Genomic DNA, 21512 nt, shown 5'->3' with positions numbered 1-21512 from the left:
CCTAAACAGCCATCACAGTACCGAATACTTATGAGTGGTAAATGAAAAATTCTGATCACAAAACAATTCACATTTGCATGTTACAATAAAACCACATAACTCCCTCCTCAAAATGTTTCATGTGACGTCTCCTTGAAGTGGCTTTCACTTTAGCTATGTGTGGCTTCCTTTATTTGCTTTAGTGACAAAAATATAAAAATGAACATAAAGAAGCAAAGTCTCTAAAACAAAGGCCAACAGTATTTACAATAGCTAACACTAGATTTTTTTTTCCAGTGTTAACCTAGCGGAAAAACTCAAGGCCCAATAAAAATACCATTTTTATGTAACTCATAAAGCACTTTTTTATGGTTTAGATTAGTTTGTCTTCTAACGCTGTGATAAGGTCAGTAATGCCAAGTAAAGCCTAATTCACAGTCTAGTGACTAGTCCGACTGTTGGTGAGCTTTGGGTACGTATTTCTAAAAAGGAAGCAGGACTAATTGCTCCACAAAAGTGCTAGCTTTTCCTACCACAGAAAAGGCCAATTACGTCCTCACTAAGCTAATGTCCAGTAACAACAATATTTTATGTAAAAACAAATCCCTAATAAAGTATACTTTCTAAAAGTTAATGCATACTGCCTAGTGAATTTGGCCTCGTATGCACTTCAACTTAATGTTATGGTGGAAAAAACCCAGAATCTGGAGTTAAGACTGTTCAAGTCCAAATGCCTGCTCCACCACTTGCTCGTTTATGTGACCTTGGAAAGGAAGTGAATCTCCCCTTGACTCCGAGTTATTAGAAGTAGCTAATGCGTGTGCAGGGCGTGCCATACACAGTAATGTTAGGAACATTTTTAGAATAGAAAGCTCAAAAATATATAAAGGCCCTTTATTACTTATTTATTTACTTTGAGCAAGATCCGATAGAGAAGCAAAGTAGCTGACAAGTGAACAGAAGTATAATTGTGTGAAATCACATAGTCCAAGATATATACCAGTAATAAACACACCAACTTTCTAATCATTATTCCTTAAAAAATATGTATTTCTTCCACTCCCTGAAATTACAAAATTTTTAAATAAATCTCAGGGTAGGCAAACGCCATTAGACATTTTTTTTTTAATTTATCATTCCAGAGTACAGCAATAAAAAATACATCAATTAGGTAAGGAAAAGATCAAGTTTCTTAACACAGAAGGGATTATTTTCCCGTTACAGATGCAGAACCTAAAGTAAAGATCTGTGAACTCACTCATCCAGACTGACTGGCTCCAAAAATTCATTTGGTTGCCAGGCTTATTAGATAAAGGCCTGGGAAGATCCACTAAGGACATAAATTGGGGCAAATAACTAAAAAGAAGAGAGAAAAATTCAGATGTTTAAAAAGATCTAAAAAGGCTAGAATCAGAAAATGAGGTAAGCATGATTAAATCAAATTAAGGTGACCCTTTAAATTTTGTGCTTAGAATTGTATAAAATAATTACAAAATCCAGAGTGAAGGAGACCTAGCTTGTAAGTTTACATGAAAATTCCTGGGGAGGGAGATGAGAAGGTCAGGTATTCAACACATCAAGGTTACTAGAAACAGCAATTCAACTTGGCCTACATTAATAAAATGTATATGCTGGAGGGGGGTAAACAAACAAGTACTAACATCATCATACTTTTGTGATGAACAAGTATATCTTTTACAGTCAATTTGTTTGTTGGCGGGGTGGTGAGGTGACAAAACACATGATTAATTACATGCTAGGCATCTAAGCACTGGGAAGATGAAGCAGATGAGCCCTTGTTCTGGACGACTTCAAGGTTAAAGAGAACATTTTGTTGCAAATGTTTGTGATACATGAATATACCAAGTACATGAAGTAGTGCAGATAGCTGTGCCTGAGGGGATCAGAGAAGTTTTACACAGATGAGGACCCAATAATAAACAAGAGTGTTCCATGGAGTGTAAAGCAAAATGAAGCCATGAAAGGTAGCTTTGAGATTTTTAAATAGTTTAGTTCAATCAACTTTCTATAAGCATAGAGAAGCATTCAGAGTACACATATGAATAAAAAATGTTCTCCCTGCCCTCAAGAATTTAGTTATAAATTAGAGACTTAAAGTAAATACAATGTAAAATATGCCATATTGTATGCATTTTCAAAAGTCATGCAATATAGGTTAATTCTATAATATATATAGAGTTCCCACAAACCAATTTAAAAAATGAGTCAACCACCAAATATGGGATCAGCACAATCAGATGTTCATCTTAAAATGATCACTCTAGTGACAATATGGGAGGGGACAAATTTGAAAGCAAATACCCTATATTGGGAGGCTACTATTGCACTATCAGTGGTCGGCAAACTCATTAGTCAACAGAGCCAAATATCAACAGTACTTCTTCAAAATAGACTCACCCAGGCCGAAAACCAACTTCTGCGCATGGGCCACGAAGTTTCAATCGCACTGTACGTGCGCCCGCACGTGGTGTTTTGTGGAAGAGCCACACTCAAGGGGCCAAAAAGCCACACGTGGCTCGCGAGCCACAGTTTGCTGACCACGACACTAGGTGAAGTATTTAAAAGACCTGAATTGCACCACAGGTTTAACTAACTGCATTGCTAGCTGTAACATCACCCACGATAGGAAACACATGAGAACAAATACCCCACTTTATACCGACCATACCTGTCCATAGCAACTACTGTATACAAGGCTTGAGAGAAAGCTCTAGAAAAAAGACTAGGTTGCAAATACAGATGTGTTTATCATCAGCCTATAAGCAACAATCAATCCTATGAGTATAAGGAGATAAAGTTGCCTGAACAAACTTGTAAAGGGATAAAGGAACATCCACATTTAGGACTCAGTCCGTAAGAGCTGGGGAAAAAAATAGTCAGAGAAAGAGGAAATCCAAGAAAGCCAATGAGGGCAATATTTCAAGAAGAAAGAGGTGGCCCCTCATGTTACATATCATAGAAAGCAACAGATAAACAGTCACTGGTGACTGTGGCCAAGCTGTATCAGAAGAATGATAGAGGCCCCCACACTACAATGGATTTGACAGTGTGTAGGAGATGCGAACGTATCTACTTTAATGCAGGTTACTTTTAGAAGCAGAAAGCTGTGCTTTCAAAGGAGCTACCAATAATCCTATATAATAAAAGGCTAATATGCAAATTGTCCCCTCGGGAGTTCGACTGCTTGCTATGATGTGCACTGACCACCAGGGGGTGGTGTGGAATGAAGGAAGGCCCTGGACAGCGGCCGGCAGCCCAGGGAAGGAAGGGCCCGATCAGCCCTGATTGCCAGTCAGGCCTAGGGACCCTAACCATGTACAAATTTCGTGCACTGGGCCTCTAGTGGAATAATAATACCTAACATGCATTTATGAGCCCTCTCAGGGTTACAACAACCTTGCAATGATAACACTTATTGGCATTTCCAGTTTTCAGTAGGAAAAATGGACACAGGGTGGTTACATGACTGTCCCATGAACACTCAACTGGCACATGGAGAAAGCAGGATTTAAATGCAAGTTTTGTCAAACTGTAAACCAATGGTCTTTCCACACTCTGATGCTGCTTCTAGATCAGTGGAGACACTGAGGGGTGGGGGTCGGGAAGAGTTTGTTAACCATTTAACACAGTGGTTCTCAACCTTCCTAATGCCGTGACCCTTTAATACAGTTCCTCATGTTGTGGTGACCCCCAACCATAAAATTATTTTCGTTGCTACTTCATAACTGTAATTTTGCTAGTTATGAACCATAATATAAATACCTGATATGTAGGATGTATTTTCATTGTTACAAATTGAACATAATTAAAGCACAGTGATTAATCACAAAAACAATATGTAATTATATATGTGTTTTCCGATGGCCTTAGGCGACCCCTGTGAAAGGGTTGTTCAACCCCCAAAGGGGTTGCAACCCACAGCTGATAACCACTGATTTAACGTATTTTGGAAGCTAGCTGAACTAGCTGACTTTTAAAGTCGCTTCTACTTTCAGGAGCCCATGATTCTATCATACACCAAGCTCACAGATAAATTATAATAGCCACAGAAACCCAGATAAACATGCCTATCACTCCTCTTGCAGCACTTTTTATGGCACTTTCATTTAAAAATAAGTCCACATCCTAACAACGTCCAAATATATATATATATATATATATATATATATATATATATATATATATGTCACACTAAAAAAATTAATATTAATTCCACCTACTTTTGCAAAAAGACAAAAATGAAAGTACAGTCTACGATGACAGTTAATCATTCCCTATTCTGCACACCACAGCATGTTGCATCTTGTGCTATTAAAATAATTACAACTTACATTGTGATTTTCTTTCATCCCCCATGCTGGACAGTAATCTTTAAAAAGTGCCTATTTCATTTTAAGCCCCAAGAAGATAGCACAGAGCCACGCAAACAGTGGGCAGTAAAACTATGATGCACTCATGAATAGGATGGAAGGATAAATGACAGATAAATGAAGGAAATAATATTTTTAACAGCCATTTAATACTCAAAAATAAGATATGTAATCCATTTACCAGCTGGAATATTACAAATATATCAGACTTGAGGGGAGCAGTATAGAAAATTGAGTGATACTTGTAAGAGGCATGGGTTATGGATTTTTTTTAATTTATCTTTACTATGGATTTAAAAGGTGACATCAAATTTCACTTTCAAAAAAGCTCCGGAAATACAGATTTTTTTTCCTAGATACATTACCAACCAAAGGCAAAGTGAAAACTTTAGTCGATTCACTGAATTATTTTTTACAGATCACTTACTTTAGAAACTTCTATTAAAGGTAGCCAATTTTATCCTAAGTAAAAAATTAATCATGGAATTTTGGGCATGGCCCCTAGGAGATGTTTAAGAAAAAAAGGTTTCATGGGGTACTTTGAAATCTCGCCAGAGGTGCTTACTTATACATTTCAAGACCTATTCAATCTATAGATCTGGCTAGCACAAGTGTATTCTCTAATCTTCGGTCTCAGCCTTTTTTTTTCCCCCCCATCAAGATGCACATGACATAACATTCACTTGCATACAACACTAGCATGTTTGAATCCAGATTCTAATAAGCTATACTTAAAAATGCTCACGGAAATAAGGCAAACGCTGACACAGATTACAAGAATCTATAATTATACCATGATTAAAGGCGTATCAATAAGATGAGAAAGATAAGTTATGCAAAATGCCCACCCTGACTGACAGCTGCAGCTTCATTCCTTTCTCTCCCGCAGGAGAACACCCATCACAATGCAAGTGAAAAGTAAAATTTGGGGGTTGACCATGAATCCATCCCAGTTCATACACAGATATTACACAGATATTTTACTGTAAAATAAGTCATTTGCAAACTTCTGTGCCTTATCAGTATCTGTTAATGCCTCACAGCTGAGTGTAACACAGAAATGTGTTGTGACACCACAGTTGGAAGCCACTGACCTCTTGTAGGCCTCAGTGAAACTTAAGCTTGTTATCAAATTACAATTGAACTCACTGGGTTAGCCAAATTCAATGGCCTTAGGAGCTGTTTATCAACAACCTTCACAGACTGGGTGCCAGAAGTAAGAGCAGGCAGGAGAGGCAGGTTCACCTCTGGTCAAGAGTTGGTGCTGAGCTGCCTTCATGGTGAGATTTGAAAAGTACAACAAAGGAACTGGCCGGTCCTCAATTACCCCACCAACACCACCACAGTTCATGCTATCTTTATTACCTGCCTGTATTACAAATAAAAGCAAGCAAAACGAAAGCTAACGGCCTCTAGAAAATCAGTTAAAATGCATCTGCTATCCAGGTTTACTGGAAGGTTCCTACTTATAGAGCAGATGAGGTATCTGACACCCGAAAGCTGTGGAGGAACTGGAGAAGACACAACCGAATGGAATTTCATTGGGAAGGGCATGCGGAGGAAAGGTATGGCATGAGGACAGTGGCAGTCCTCCAAGGGACATCCTGGGAAGAACTCGAGATTGCGCCCACCAGCGAAGGGCTTGAGTTCCAGGAAGTGTAGAGGCTTGCACGAGGACACAGAAGGGCAAAGCAAGAGCACCCACCGAAGCACCCAAGTCCAAGGTGCTAAAGGTTCCACAGAAGGAGGCAAGCCAAGATGAAACTTTGCTCCCTTCACCATTTTCAAGAGACCCTGACAGTGTGACATGGTGTTAAAGGAAGGCTGCTGGGATGACAAAGGACCCAGAAACCATGCCATGTGGAGAAGAGCTAGAAGATTTAAGAACATGATAGTAAAGGTTGTTACTATCCAATAAGCTTTCTTGTGGAAGACACAGAGCTCATCATTTTATGGAACTCTACAGAGCCATGGGAGGAACAATACATGTGTACTTCAGAGCATCGGATGGAGGTCAAGCCTAAGGAAACATTCTGGCAAGCAGAAATGGCCAGGATGAAGCAGGAAGTCTTAGGAAGCAAGGAATTCTCCCCACTAAATGTGTCCAGGCAGCAGCGGAATTACCATCCATCAGGGAGGCGGGACAGAGGTTCCCTACTGGGTATGGCCCCAGCTAGACGTCTGGTGCACCTTCCAATTCTAACAGTCTGATTTGTTTGTTTTGCTTAGGCTCAGACAAAAGGTTCTTCCTAATTGAAAATTTCATAAATTTAGATTTAGATTACATTTACAATCCAAATATATTAGAATCATTTATTCTCTCCATTCAGAAGATCCTCATAATTCACACCAGTGCTGTCACTGATTGATCTAAAAACAACAACAAAATCACCTAAATCTCTGATGCACCCCAATAGTGTTTTCTCTTATTCAGTTGATAGTGGTGATGGACAACATCTGAGTGTGATCCACTGTGAAAGATACTTTTTAATACCTGAAATCCATATTTACATTACCACTCAACCTTTACCTTTTAGGACTGAATAATCTCTCAGTTGCCTTTGCAATTTTGAAGTCCTTTAATCACTGGGTGAGCGGATTCTTATTTTTTAACATACTCTGAATTTTCCACATCCATATCTGGAAGTGCATGTGGAATGAGACAGAGCGCTGAAATAGAATTTTGATCGGAGGTGAGGGCTACAGAGAGATTCCCTCCAGGCTGCTAAATGCAAATTAACCTAAGTTGACATTAATAAGATTTTATGTAGGAAACTATTCTTTCCCTAGTCTTCAACTCCCTGAAAGAAAAGTATTTCTGCATTAGGAAGACATTAAATCCTGGCCCATAAACCAGAGCTTGGAAAGCCCTGGCTGGCCTACTTTAATGGGGGCCATATGAGCAAGTCTGGGCCAGTGTAGATCCAATGGTCTTCCGTGAGAATAGGGCTAAGAGCAGCATACTGCCTCCCTGTTGATGTCACCCCCAAGGCTGGCTTTTCTCAAAACATTCACCATGTAGACATGCTATCCAGGGAGCTGACTCACAGGAAGCCTGAAATCACGTGATGGGCCTGAAGACTTTTTTGTTTGTGTTACACAGACACCTAATATCTGCACCTGCAGTATGTTTTACATCCCTGTTCTGATTCCTGAATGCATTGACTTTTATTCATTTGCACATTTCTCTAAGTAAGTGATATAACTGTGAAAGTCAATCTGGGTCTCCCAGATGCTTGTCATAATAGTTACACCCCCCACCCCCCACTCCTCCACCCAACCTGGAATCATCACAAGTCTTACAGAGAAAAAAAGCATCGCCCACCTCTGACTGACACCCTGTAACTGACACTGACCCACTGGAAACCAAGCACTCCCTGTGTAAGCCACTCCTGCTAGGTATGCTTCGGCAGGCTGGCAAAAAAAAACAATTTCAAATAATGAAACAGAGCATTTCAAAACTCATGTGAAAAAATTCTTCTATAGGATTGGCACTTACAAATCAAGAAACCCATCAGATGTTTGTGATCTGCCCATGATTTAAATTCCACAAAATTTCAAAATAGAAAAGAACCCAATAATTTAAATTTAAATCCCTTATTCTTGCATCTGGTATTTCATTCATTTAACAACCAAGTATCAAGTGCCTATTGTACAGCCCTGGCCCAGTGGGTCAGTTGGTGGGAGCGTCACCCCATACACCAAAAGGCTTTTTGGTTGGATCCCCAGTAAGCAATTGATGTTTCTCTCACACTGATGTTTTGTTCCCTCTCTCTGCCACCCCCCCTTCTTTTCTCTCTCTCTAAAATCAATAAAACATATCCACCAAGAATTTTCAAAAAAAATGCCTATTCTACAGTGCTGAAGATAAATGGAACCAGGCCCCACTCTCCTGAGCTCTCCACTTCCTAGGGGGAAGGGGCAGGGGACAGAAAGGTAAACAAATAGTCCCAGCAACATGCTCTATTCAGGGTGTCTGCTGTGAGAATGAAGAAGCTGAGTCCCTTTACTCCAATTGAAGGTATCAAGAGATGTGAGTTCCAGAGGAGGTGACATTTGAACAGCTTGAATAATGAGAATTAAATAATGAAAACTGTTATCATGCAAATAATCAGACCCACACAGAGCAGGTATCTGTGTACTTTAATTTATTAGCATTAAATATGCATAACAGACCCACAATGTCAGGTTTAATTTGCGCACGTGTGCGCGCACACACACACACACACACAAACACACACTCGCACAAAACCACTTGTGATTCTTTTGTAAAAAGCAAAAATAAGAATAATAATAACACAAACTTGAAGTCCTGACTCAGGTTCTGTCATTCTAAGAGAATGTATTGTGCTTTTAATTTGATAAAATGGAATAGCTTATACGATGTTTAAAAACAAATATCCAGGGATAGCTTAAAGCCCACTTAGGAGAATATAAGGTGTCAGCAGAATTGGTGCCACTTTTTTTTAACTTGCCATAGCCAATATATCTTCCCGCTGGATAGCATCTAATTATGTTTGGGGGCCAGGAGGTTGTGTTGGAGAAGGCTCATTTCTGGATTACAAAAGCATTACAGAAAATGATAAATTGAGACATAAACAATGGAAGAGGGTTTCATTTGTTTTAGTTTGTGTGTGTTTTTTTCATGAAATTTGCCAGGTCATTTTCTCTTCAAGTCCAAGTCTGGACAATAATTAAAATACATAAAAAAAACAATAAATCAAACATTAAGTGATTAACATATCTTTTTCTGCTCATCAAATATTGACCAGCCTAAGGAGAAATACAAACAAAATTGAAAGAAGCTTTCAAGTTCAAGTTAATATAAGTTGAAAAGGATTCAGCCTTTTAAGCTCAGCTGGCACAAAGCCGGTCCAAATGACTAAATAACAAACTGCTCTCAATCTCATTGTGCCACCTTTTTAAGGTCTCCTCATACTCCATTCCCAAATATGGATGGAGAAGGAAACAATTAACTAGTCACCATATAAATCCATTTACAAAGAATCATAACTTAACGTAATATACTCAAAATAAACAAATAATTTTTCTCCACGTATTGCTTCAGGAGACAAGTGAGAATTTTGTAATGTCCAGATCATTCAGTAAGAATTTATTCAGTGAATTAGCAAGGCATGGAGCTAGGCACCACTGGTTCAATGACCATACTTCCAAAATGAAAATTCTGAATACACACATTAACAAAAAATGTTATGTAACTTCCAAGTTTATGCAGCAACTTGGGAGACATAGTTTAGACACTGACATACTAGAATTTCCAAAACATTCCAATGCTACATATTAGAGACAACTAAACATTTCATATTAGAAGTAGTAGCTCCTCCCCCAAAAAAGAAAAACTGGGGTTGTAGTTTAACTCCATATGAATAAAATTCTGTCTTGGATCATCAACCATCATTCTTCTAGTTTCACAACTGTAGAAAGTACCTGAAATTGACAACACTGTTAGGTGTATGTCATGATCTGAAGGCAACTATTAACATAAATCTCTGATATCCATTTGTTTGTTTTGCTCTTGGCAGGCATGTGCAGAACTTCCAGTTGCAAGAGATAGGAGTAAGTTCATAGAAAGTCAGACAGACCATATTTTAAATTAGAGCCATAATATATTTTGCTGTGAGGCAAATACATGGATTAGGGGAATAAAAAGAAGAAAAACACCAATTTCTATTCCTCTCTATGATGGTATCAATAAGAACCCATCATATTCCAAAAACACAGCATTTCAATAACTGATTGCTGCTTCCTCAGTATTTTTTTTAATATCTGACTTCAGCTACATCAGTGTACATTTATAAAATGGATTTGAGCTCCCAGGAATACGTCTAAATCCTCCAGTCAATAGTCCACCTATTTAAGACATTATTCAGAACACCTCACCATGGAGGAATATGAAATGTTTTATTTGACTTCGTATGTGAAATATAATTGATGGCTTATCAATTAATATAGCCTTATGAATACAGCAGATAAAATATTATAGAATAAAATGGGTTAAAAATGCTGAAAATGTCAAGATAACTTAATACACAAACTGAAATCTATTTCAGTGCCCACCTGATGACTGTATTTTAAAAAAAGAAGTGGTGCCCTAGCCAGGTAGCTCAGTTGGTTAGAGCATCATACCAATATGCCAAAGTTACGGGTTCAATCTCCAATCAGGGCACATACAATATGCAACCAATGAATGAATAAATAAGTGGGAACAGAGGGAAGAGCAACAGATGAAACAAAGCAGTGCACTCATCACATACTGTTTCATTTCCTCCAAGTATTTAACTGTCATGTAGCAAAGTTCTACAGCTAGCAGGGAATGTTAGGGCCAGACTAAGAGTTAAAGGCAGGATCAGGCAGGGAACAGTGAAGAGAAGCTAAAGTTTGAAAAAATGCCTGTGGAGCATCACTACAGAGAAAAACCAGACTACTGAGTATGTTGGGGAGGGAAAGAGTAGTTATTCTTCTATTTAATGCCCTCCATCTTTCACCTTATATTATGCAAGTAGAGGCCCAGCGCACAAAATTCATGCTCCCAGGGTGGTCCCTCAGCCCAGCCTGCGCCCTCTCGCAGTCCGGACTAGGAGCCCTCAGGGTCATTCGGACATCCTTAGCGCTCCCACCACCACCGCTGCACTCGCCAGCAGTGAGCCTGGCTTCTGGCTGAGCAGCCGCTCCCCCTGTGAGAGTGCACTGCCCACCAGGAGGCAGCTCCTGTGTTGAGCATCTACCCCCTGGTGGTCAGTGCAGGTCATAGCAACCAGTCATTCTGCCGTTCAGTCGATTTGCATATTAGCCTTTTATTATATAGGATGTTTCTTTTTAAAAAATGTAAAAAAATGGATCACGTTATTCTAATTTCCAACAAATGCCATTACCAAGATGTTTTCTCTGAATTTTTATACTTTCCTTTTATTTTAATCCAAGAACAATCTAAATGAAACATCCAGTTTTGCTAAATGAAGTAACTTTTCCAAGGTAATCTAAATGAATGCTTTTCCTCTCTAACGCTGCATCCATTCCCTTTCATTCCTAAGGTTTAGAACACTGATAAGGAAGGGTCTCTGAACACACTCGAGAAGGTGCTGCAAACCTGAAAAAACACAGTTGAAACTTAAATTCAACCTACTTTTCTAAAGTTGCATTCTGGAAGTACAAGTCAAGAAAATCATACCACTACAAACAACCACAAGCAGAGCTTTATTTGTAAACAGCAATTTGTTACACAACAAAAGCCAGCTCACACTAATGAAGGTAACTGTAAACAAATGCCATGGCACACCATGGTAATAATGATCCAAATACCTCTTCTTTCTCTATGTAAGCAAATACCTCTAACTGCATTTGGAACAAGGGAATAAAGCTTAAGGAGCACAGAAATGTCCTCAAAGATAACCCCTCTCCTGCATTAAAGAATAAGTCAATCTCAGAGCACTAAGATGAAGTTCTAGCAAAACTTAGAGTGAAGTCATGGTTTTGTAAACGGTCTTATGTAATTTTTATAAATATGAAAAATTGTTTGGTTATGTTCTCCATTCATTATACATGTTCTCTGTACTCACCAAGCATCTGTATACATATTCAAGGGGAACTGCTATTTCATAGTGATCATCAAAACAGTATTATCTCAAATAATTAACCATAAAAATCAGACTTATGACAAAATGTTGAACCCAGCATTTGCTAATGGCTTTTAAGCCAATAACATACAGTCTGTAAGAAAGCATAAGAAAAACAGTGGCAGTGTGTCCACCTTAAAAACCAGGATTCGCCAATAAAACTTTTTTCTTTAAATAAAATTTCACATTCAGAATTTCACATCGAGAGGACTATCAAAACAAATGCAAAATTAACTTTTCTATTTTGTGTTAATTAACCACATTTGCCCTGTAGTTCTATGATAGTATATAGACCAAGCTTTTGGAATTATGGATTGGTGTACTTATGATGAAAAGCTCCATTTATAATATACCAAAAATGCATACACACTCACTTCTGTAGATCCTTTTAAATTTTGAAAATGAACCATATGTTAAAAAATACTGACTTTACAATCTCCAAGCGTGTATCCATTTTGGGGGGACATGCTGTATATATATTATAGCATTGGGAAGAAAAGTAAGGCAAAACAGCCACAGAATGGTTGAATGGGCTCTTCAACATTAACTGGTAGAGTCATCAAGCCAGAATGTATAAACAATTATTTTTTGCATCGTCACCTGATGACAATTTTACATTTACATTTAGAATCCACACTTTGTGATTTAAAACAGGGAATGTAATCGATGTTTGCACATAAGTAGTATTTCATTGCTGACTCGTTTACTGCTATCCTTTGAATTGCAAGCTTTACATTAATTGTTTGAAACTAGATAATCTTAACATACACATTGGAGTTACATCTAAACCTCACACATTGGGGAGATATTTGTTATTCTCTGATATTTTAGCAAAAGGTCTTAATTGTTTTAAATGTCAACAGAAAGCCTCAAAACAAACAATAGTTCTTTTGAATGAATTTGAATTGACTGTTTACAGGAGGATCCATGCCTGCAGAAAGACTAGCTGTGCATCTGTAATCCCATTTCCAGTCATTTTTTCAGACATTTCCTTCTTATTTTGATGGGTCTATGAATACTACATTGAAGCAGGGATGATTTTAATATAACCAAAACAAAATAAGGTATTTTATTCTCTTTTTCTTATAAAGGAAACCACAATTTCCCCCATAAGCAAGAAAACACATACACATAACTTTCAAAACTGAGCAAACCTGAATGAAGCAAGGAACAGTTCTGAAGCCCCAAATGAATTCTGATTTAATGGTCTTTAGGCTGCTGGGGTACTTCACCTATGGGCTCATCATGCAAATGACTTTATTGCCTTCACTACTTGCAAGCTCTGGCCATGTAAGAGCCTATCTCTGGGCTACACCTCTAACCCCCCACCCCCCCCCCTCCACTCCCCACCACCACCTCTCTCTCATTCTCTCTCTCTCTCTCTCTCTCTCTCTCTCTCTCTCTCTCTCTCTCTCTCTCTCTCTCTCTTCACCGGCCAGCCTTGTTTCCAATTTCAGAGGCCCGCTCTGCGCCTAGCCCACGCCCAGCCCTGCTTTGCTCTGCATTCTGACCCCAGGCATGAGGGATACTACTTAATCCTGGAGGTTCTGCTATGTTGTATCATCCTTCCAGGCTTCCTAGGATGGTTCCTCCCGACTCCACCACGGAATACAAGGGCGGTGGGTGGATTCCCCCGTGCCACAGAGGAGACCACTGCCTCTCTCCTTCCTCCCAGCCCCACGCATCCCAGCTTCTCTTTGCCAGAAACCTCAGAGCCATCTCCGCCAGAAGTAGACGATCCCGGGCTTTGGGAGAATCAAAGAGCCCCTTAAAAAGGGGTGACGGGCACGGGGGAAGCGAGCGAGGCGAGTTCACCAACAGGGGGGTGTGCTCCGGAGGGGAACCGTTCGAGAGCAATGACAGGTCGGCGGGGGAAGGCGGAGGGTGGCGCGGGAGCGGGGAGAACTGCTCTCGCGTCCTTCGCAGGGCCTGCGGGGGAATCCCGGGGCCGGGACGGTGGGACGCTCGGTCGCTCCCCGCCTCCCCGCCCCCGCGCGCGCCCTCCGCCACCCCCTCCGCCCGCGGCCGCCCCCGCCCCGCGCGGCAGGCAGCGCCGGGCTCCCCCACGCTCTCCTGCTCTCTCGCGAGTCCTGTGCAGGCCCTTCCAGGGGGAGGGGAAGGGCGCGCAGAGGGACTTGCTGCAATGGATCGCCGCGAGAACCCCTGCCCGAGGCAGGCGGGCGGGCAGACAGGCTGGGGAGAGCCACCGCCACAGAAAAAACGCCGTCTTAATTCTTTAAAAGCCATAAACCACCCCTCCCTATGCAAAAGCAAACCATAAACCCGATCCCAGGCAAGCCCGTGAGCAGCCACCCACTTCCTATTTCTGTCACAGCAGCTACACCCTGCCAGCAACCACCCCCCGGGCGCCCCCTCTCGCCACCGCCACCGCCACCCCCGCGGCCGCCTCCCCGGGGCTCAGCCCTTGGCCAACTGATGCCCCCGAACATAAAGACGCCCCGAGTGGGCCTGGGTGGGCGGCGTGGGGGGAGGGCGCGCGCGAGAGGGGGACGAGGGTTGCACAATATCCTAGAAGGTCCGTGGCTGGAGCAGGGAGAGGACCCGGGGCGGGGGAGGGGAGGGGAGGGAGGCGAGCCGCCCGGGTGCCTGCGGCACACGGTGCACCCGGACGACCGCGGCGCGCCGCTTACCTTTCACCACCCTGTCTGTCGTCGACAACTTGGGATCAATTGCCTTGGGCTCGGACATCTCCAGCCGCCGGGGGACAGCGACGCGCTGTTGGTCCGTCCGACTGCACACCCCGACCGGACAGGCGGGCCAGACACTCAGCGCCGCCGCCGCGCTGCACCCCGCTCGCTGGAGGTCTGGGTTCGGAGCTGGCTGTAAAGTTACTGCCTGCTCCGCGCGTCCCTCTTCCTCCTCCTCCTCCTCCTCCGCCGCCGCCGCCGCCTTCACTCCTCCTCCGCCGCCACCAGCCCCGCCGACTCGGCTCCCGGCACGCGTGTGTGCTGGTTATTTATTTATTTTCCGAGCACGCCTCTCGGTTCTTCTTTTATTCTTGGGGAGGGGGGATGGGGAGGAGAAGCGCACACTCGAGCACCCACCCAGGCACGGAGAGCGGGCCCCGCGGAATGGAGCCCCACGCGCGCACACCGCCGGGATTAAGACCGATCACATGGGGAGGGCCGGGGGCGAGAGAGGAGAGGCAGGGCCGCGGATGTCAGGGCCACCAACCGCGCCTCGGCGTCCCCGGCGGCGGAGAGGCGCCCGCCGCTGCTGCCGCTGCTGCTGCTGCTGCTGCCGCCGCCGCCGCTGTCCCCAGCCGCTGCTGCCCACACCGAGCACCGCAGCAAGTCCGCGGCCGCCGGAGACGTCCCGCGCCGCTCCTTCCCTCACACCGGCAGAGCCGCGGAGCTCGGCAGACACAGTCCCAGGCGCAACCTACCCTCCTCCGCCGCCGCCGCTGCCGCTGCCGCCACCGCGCCCGCCTCCGCCTCCGCCTCCTCCCCTTCCTCCTCCCGGCCCCCGCCTCTCTTTCCCGGGCAGCCTCCTCCTCCACGCGGAGCCCGCCCCCGGGTCCCGCCCCCACGTCGCAGCCACTGGTGCTTATTGGTCGGCTTGCTCGTCACTCTACGCCAGGTGGCGGCCTCCCGGCTCCGCCCGCCCCGCCCCTCCTCCCGGCCCCGCCCCTCCTCCGGCCCCGCCCCCCGCTCTGTTTTCTCCCGGCTGCCCGCCCGCGGGCCTGCCCTGCGCCCAGCCTGCTCAGGTGTCACGGTGGCTGGCAGGCCGGGATGCGGGCAGGAACCCGGGCCGGGGGCGCGCCTGGGTGGAGGGGGGCTCTACCAGCCAGCCCAGCCCCGCCCCGCTTGGCTTCCTCCCCTGGACCCCGCACACACCCCCGCGCCGCTGGGGTCGCCGTGCCTTGGCGGCTGGGTTAAGCCACAGTGTGAGTAGCCAAGCGCAGGGGGTGTCTCCGGGTGTGTGCGTGGCTCCGGAGAGGGCGCGGAGGGAGGAGGCGGGTAGCGGAGGGAAGGGGTGAGAGGCGAGAGAGGCCGGAGGAGGGCTGGGCGCTGGGGGTTCCGCGGCGCGGGGCGCAGTTGCTGTGGCTGCCACGGCCGTCCAGGGAGGATCGCCAAAACGTCCGCGAATGAACACCTTACCTGGGGGAGCCGAGCTCCGCTGGTGATGGCTGTACAGCTGTGTTAGCTATGCAGCCCTTTTTGCAGGCGACGTGTTGCTTGCTAACATTGACTTCCACGCCTTGGCGGGGCCGGGGGATCCGGGGAGAGGTGCCACCCAGCGTCTCGGGCAGGGGACGTGGCCGGATGTGCTGAGCGACGTGGGACGCGGGAGCTCAGCACAAGGAAGATCGGGACAGGAGTCAAAATGACCCCGGGCAACTCTGAGTCGCCGGGACACTTTGAGATCCTCCAGGTCTCCGGGGGGCTGAGGGGGCGGGAGAGACCCGGAGAGGGTCGCCTTGTCCCTGTTCGCTCAGGCAAGCCGCTGGTCAGGCTGCCTGCGGCATACCTCCCTTCCCTGCTCTTGCCAGTTGCCTGACAACCATCGGATGCTACCGCTACCCATCCTCGCAGGGCCTCGAAGCCCTAGGAGGGTCCCCACTATGAGTCCCTCCAGTTGGAAGGAAAAGAAGATAATTCAAGGCAGAGGCCCGAGGTGACAGTGGTCCGAGCGCTCCGTCCCCTTCTCCCTGCCCCAGAATGAGGAGTGAGGGTCTCCCTCTGCCAGCAGGCCGCTCCGCACAGCCCCTCTGTCCCACCAGCCTCAGTTCAGCACCAAGGCCTGGCAAGGAGGCTGGAGTTTCTTAGGGAATAATCAAGAGAACTAAGTGAATTTCCCACTCTGCATCCTTCCTGTTTTCCTTCCAAATTCCACCATTACCAACTTTTGCCTATTTCTTGAAAAGGACCGTGAGCCTAGTAAAAAGGCCTAATAAAATACTTAGGGAGCTAGGAGATAGAGCCAGAGTGTTTGGGGGGACAGGGATTACATTAAAGTTCAAACTTGCAAATACGTTTCAGGAATTGACGGATGGAGCTGGAGGATGACTTGGACAGTTTGGCCTGCAAGGAGTCGGAACTTACTGGAGAAAGCAGGTAAGCCTCTGAGGAGGCCTGCCGGCTGGACAAGAGACCATGCAGGGTCTGTCCCTCTGGCTCCAGGATTCTGCTGCCTAATTCACAACCCAGGGTACGCTGGGTAATTGGGTAGACAGGATGTTCAATAAATATGTGTTGTTCTTTTATATACCAGACACTGTGGTAGGTAATTTACGTGTGTGGGGGGGAGGGAGAGGGGTGGACAGGGATAGTGTTTGCCCTCAGTAAAGCCTAGAGTCCAATAGAACTGTCATAAAAATATGAGCTCTGAGAGGCCACTATACCATCTCAGGAAGGGGTTGCTGAGAACAGCCTCCTAAGCATGGGCAGAGCTCGTTGCTAAGGTAAATTTGGGAAGCTGGTCCCTAGCCAGATGGCACTGGGCCAGGCAGGGATGCCAAGACCTGTGGGGAATGAAGAGGGTCTGCTTGAGGAGAGACTAGGAGACCGTGTCCAGGGATTCTCACTCCTGAGACCGTGATGTTCTCCCACATGTTGCAGTTTCCACCATTTTTTAGACTCACTTTTCAGGTTTAGGAAAAACACCTTTAAATCAAGATTAGAAGGCTTAAAATGTCAGCACCATAGAAAAGTTATATGATACAGATAGGAAACAAAGGCACACCTTTGAGGCACACCCTTCAGTCCTCTACAAATCTAAGACACCTCCTAGCTGAGGTATGTGTGGGGAAAAAGAGGTTATGAATCATAGTCACTTTACAACACATTTATCAACAGGTACCTTTAATGCATGTTTATACTTCCATACTGCTGTAACACACACACACATCTTAACAAAACTGGACCCTTCTCAGGAAAACTAGACAACAGCATGTTAATTGGGAACTACATCCTCATACTGGGCCTGCTGAAATAGCCAAATCATCCTTTTTATACAGATTTTTTTTTTCAAATATACCGCATTTTTAAAAAATCTTATTAGACTGGCCAGGCTGACTGTGATTATATTATACTTGCATATGATTACCTTATATTTGGAATCTATATTTTTCAAGCTATTACTGGATGCTGACTTTAACAATATCCTCATAAGCTTATAAAGAAACAAATGAAGCGGGGGGGGGGGGGGGAGGGGGAAACTTGGCAAAAAACAACTTGCTGTCTACTAAAAAATTGTATTTCCCATTCTCTTGTACATTTTTCTCTGGGAAACATGTGCCCAGGTAAGAATTCTATTTCCTGACCTGCACCTGCTTGCATCTAAGTGGATCCATGTGTCTCATTCTGGTCAATGAACTGTGGGCTAATGTGTGTCATCATTTTCTAGCCAAAACAGCTAAGCAGGAGATATTCATTGCCTATGAATTCCCACCCTTTAGTTCAAGCATGTCAAGCTCAAAGACTAACATGGGCCAAATAAATGAGACATGCGGCCCGCAGGCTGCGAGTTTGACATGCTTGCTTTAGCTGAATGAAGAGGTTTCTAGGGCCCAGGGGAAGGCATAACACCACATGGAAAGAGCTAACTTCTTTGATTACCACATAGAGCAGGGGTCCTCAAAACTACGGCCCGCGGGCCACATGCAAATACAAATATTGTATTTGTTCCCGTTTTGTCTTTTTACTTCAAAATAAGATATGTGCAGTGTGCATAGGAATTTGTTCATAGTTTTTTTTTAAACTATAGTCCAAACCTCCAACGGTCTGAGGGACAGTGAACTGACCCCCTGTTTAAAAAGTTTGAGGACCCCTGACATAGAGGAATAGAGCCCACCCACTATGAAAATATGCATCAGACTTTACATGAAGAAGAAATAAGCATTTATTGTGTTGTTCCATTGAAATTTGAGGATATGCTTGCTAGGGTAGCTAGTACTATCAAATGAATACACAAAGTTATTTAAGATGCTACTTCAAAGTAAAATTCATATTTTTTTTCTGTTATATAACAGAACCACCAGACTAAAAATATTCTTATTTCTTTTAATACATGAGCATCAAACTTTGCCTTCTTGTAAATGAATTATTCATTTACCAGTTGTGTTTTGAACACCTGTTCTGTACAAGGTACTGTGCTAGATGATGCATAAATGTATAGATTAGGAACGCAAAGATTTAGTCCTTTCATTCAAGGATCTCAAAGTCTTGTTATACAAGAATTGTATGCATATTATCTTTGCAAAAATTTAGGTATAAGGAGTAACTTCCTCTATTGGAGAACACACACTAATTTTACTATTGACTTCACAACTATTTATGAAGATAAATGTGTGGAATAAAAGAAAATAGGGGTGATTTGGTGTCATCTATGTAGTCAAATGCTGCAAGTCACAGCTTACATCCTTGGGGGCAAATCATATTAAGTGAACAATATTTTAGTTTGCTGTTAAGCGATCAGTTGATTTGGTGTTGTCCTGTGCACCGAAGAGTTGCTGGTTTGGTTCCTGGTTGGCAGGGTGCATGCCTGGGTGGTGGGCTCAATCCCCTGTGAAGTGCATGTAGGAGGCAGTGATGGATGTTGCACTCTCACATCGATGTTTCTCTCTCCCTCTATCAAATCAATAAAAAGTCTATTTTTAAAAAATAGAGGCATTATTTTTTTTTCAAGAAAAGAACTAAAGTTATTGTATTTTATATCTTGTTTTGAGAATAACCTGCTCTTGAAATGCTGAACTTTCTTTTGGTACTTGGATATCTTTACTATCATTTTGACATTAAGAATTTTGACTCTTCTCCTGGTTTTGACTCTCCTGGGGGACGTACTTTGTTCTGAGTAGTTGATGGTAGACAGTATGTCTGACCTATTCTCACCTGAGCTGGTGGAGCTTTGTGCTGGGGAACCTGCAGTCTAGACAGCCAATCCTAGTGGATCCATGACTGTGTATAAGAATTTGACTTATTATCTTAAAGTTCATTCCCCTGATGTCCACGTCTAACATGTTAAGTTCTACCCTCTTCTCTGTAGAGGTTCTGTGAAATATATTAGTCATCATAAATTTTATTATTTGAGGTTTAAACTAATGTGTCTTTATTTATCTTTTGGATTGCTCTTGAAATATTGTTGAGCTTTTCTTTTTTCTTTCAGAAGGCAATTTTACTCATTTAGAAAAGTTATTTCTCAAAGAACATAAAAATATGTTATACCCAATGTATTCAGGAATAAATTTTACTTTTTCCATCAGGGACCAAACTATAACTTATGGAATTATATGCTAAGTTTAATATAAAGAGGATATATTTTACGTAAAATTTGGGTGACTATTATTTATTTGGATTTAATAAACATTCATGTTTGCTTTTATATTTGTATCTTTATCTCATATTTCAGTTCTGAATTTAAAAATAAATATTCTATTGAAAAAGAATCCTGCACTCAAATTAATCATATTACCATTTACTTCAAATTAGTGAAGTTTTTTTTTTTGCATATTGATGGTTATTGGAAGCATATATTCAATTGAACACATATCAGGCAGTGGGAATATAACTTAAAAAGAAAACAGTCTCTCCCCTTGTAAACCTTCCATTCTAGTCAATAAAAGACAGATGATTAAAAAAAATAATAATTCAAGGGACTGGCTGTTCAGACATTGAGGCCGGGGTGGAGAAGGGCCAGAGTCAGAGGCAAGATAGGTAGATAGGCCCAGAACACAGGGGTCTGACCTTGAGCAAGGGAACCCCACCTGCCATGGTGTCCTCTGGGCCTGCTTTAGTTCCTTCCCAAGTTCATGGGGCCAGGCCTTCCCTTAGCCCCCCAGAGTGCTTGAAGTCTGGTCCCAATGTGATCTTCCTGGACTCCTTCCACCGCTGCCCGCTGCTGCAGTGCCACCCCTGTGCCTGACTCAACTGAGGCCCCGCAGCCCTCCCACCGGGCTCTTTGTAGAGGCCACCAGGCAGCATTCTGGCCCCAGCAACTACTATGAACTGGTGGGGGTGCATCCTGGTGCCAGCGCTGAAGAAGTGAAATAAGCTTTCTTATCCTAGCATGAAGAGCTGCATGCTGACTGCACCCTGGGAACCCAGCCCCGCACAGCTGCTTTGTAGGGCTGAGTGAAGCATGCCAAACGCTCCACCTGGAGCAGAGCCCTCAAAACTATGACCACTATCAACTCCCCCAAAGTCTCTAGGAACCATAGCCTATCTCTGGTCTGTTCACCAAGCACACAGCTCCTGGGCACCTCCCAATGCACAATGCTGGGCCCGGTTTCATGGTGGGAGGCATCAGGGACCAGAGTTGAGGCGGCAGCAGCACAGACACGGCCAGAGGGTACTGGGATACCGCCTCCTATCATGCTGGCAGGCACTGGCCTGTACTACGCTGCCTTCAGGAAGCTGGAGCAGATGCACAGTAGCTTGATGGATGAAAAGGATCAGAAGGATAGGATCATCACAGCCATCTACGATGATACTCCGGCCGGGCCAGGGCCAACAGAACCAGGCTCCAGCAGGAGCAACAGCAGAGGTAG

The 21512-nt window shown here is 44.0% G+C and overlaps 1 protein-coding gene, 1 long non-coding RNA gene and 1 pseudogene across 5 annotated transcripts in view; 2 read left to right on the top strand and 1 right to left on the bottom strand.

Annotated features, from left to right (window-relative positions):
• Nucleotides 1-16511, bottom strand: part of PPP3CA (protein phosphatase 3 catalytic subunit alpha) — a 314581-nt gene extending 298070 nt beyond the window's left edge. For 2 of the 3 annotated variants that reach the window (XM_081085593.1, XM_081085594.1), the window contains exon 1: nucleotides 14656-15484. In XM_081085593.1, the coding sequence (XP_080941719.1) occupies nucleotides 14656-14713 (58 nt within the window). In that variant the 5' untranslated portion in view covers nucleotides 14714-15484. Of the gene's footprint in view, nucleotides 1-14655; nucleotides 15485-16125 lie in introns of those variants that run through there. The other variant, XM_081085595.1, reaches the window with a different exon arrangement.
• LOC308515116 lies at nucleotides 16258-17240 on the top strand. The gene is made up of 2 exons (XR_013995646.1): nucleotides 16258-16399; nucleotides 17008-17240. It is a non-coding gene; the product is annotated as an uncharacterized lncRNA (long non-coding RNA).
• A 1019-nt stretch (nucleotides 17241-18259) lies between these two features.
• LOC308532188 (dnaJ homolog subfamily C member 4-like) lies at nucleotides 18260-21512 on the top strand (annotated as a pseudogene). The gene is made up of 2 exons: nucleotides 18260-18269; nucleotides 20870-21512. The product of its transcript is annotated as a dnaJ homolog subfamily C member 4-like (transcript).

The sequence above is a fragment of the Myotis nattereri genome, assembly GCF_964212035.1.
Source record: "Myotis nattereri genome assembly, chromosome: 1".
Taxonomy (NCBI): domain Eukaryota; kingdom Metazoa; phylum Chordata; class Mammalia; order Chiroptera; family Vespertilionidae; genus Myotis; species Myotis nattereri.
The sequence above is the reverse complement of the archived record's forward strand: the minus strand, read 5'-3'. Positions and strand labels throughout refer to the sequence as shown.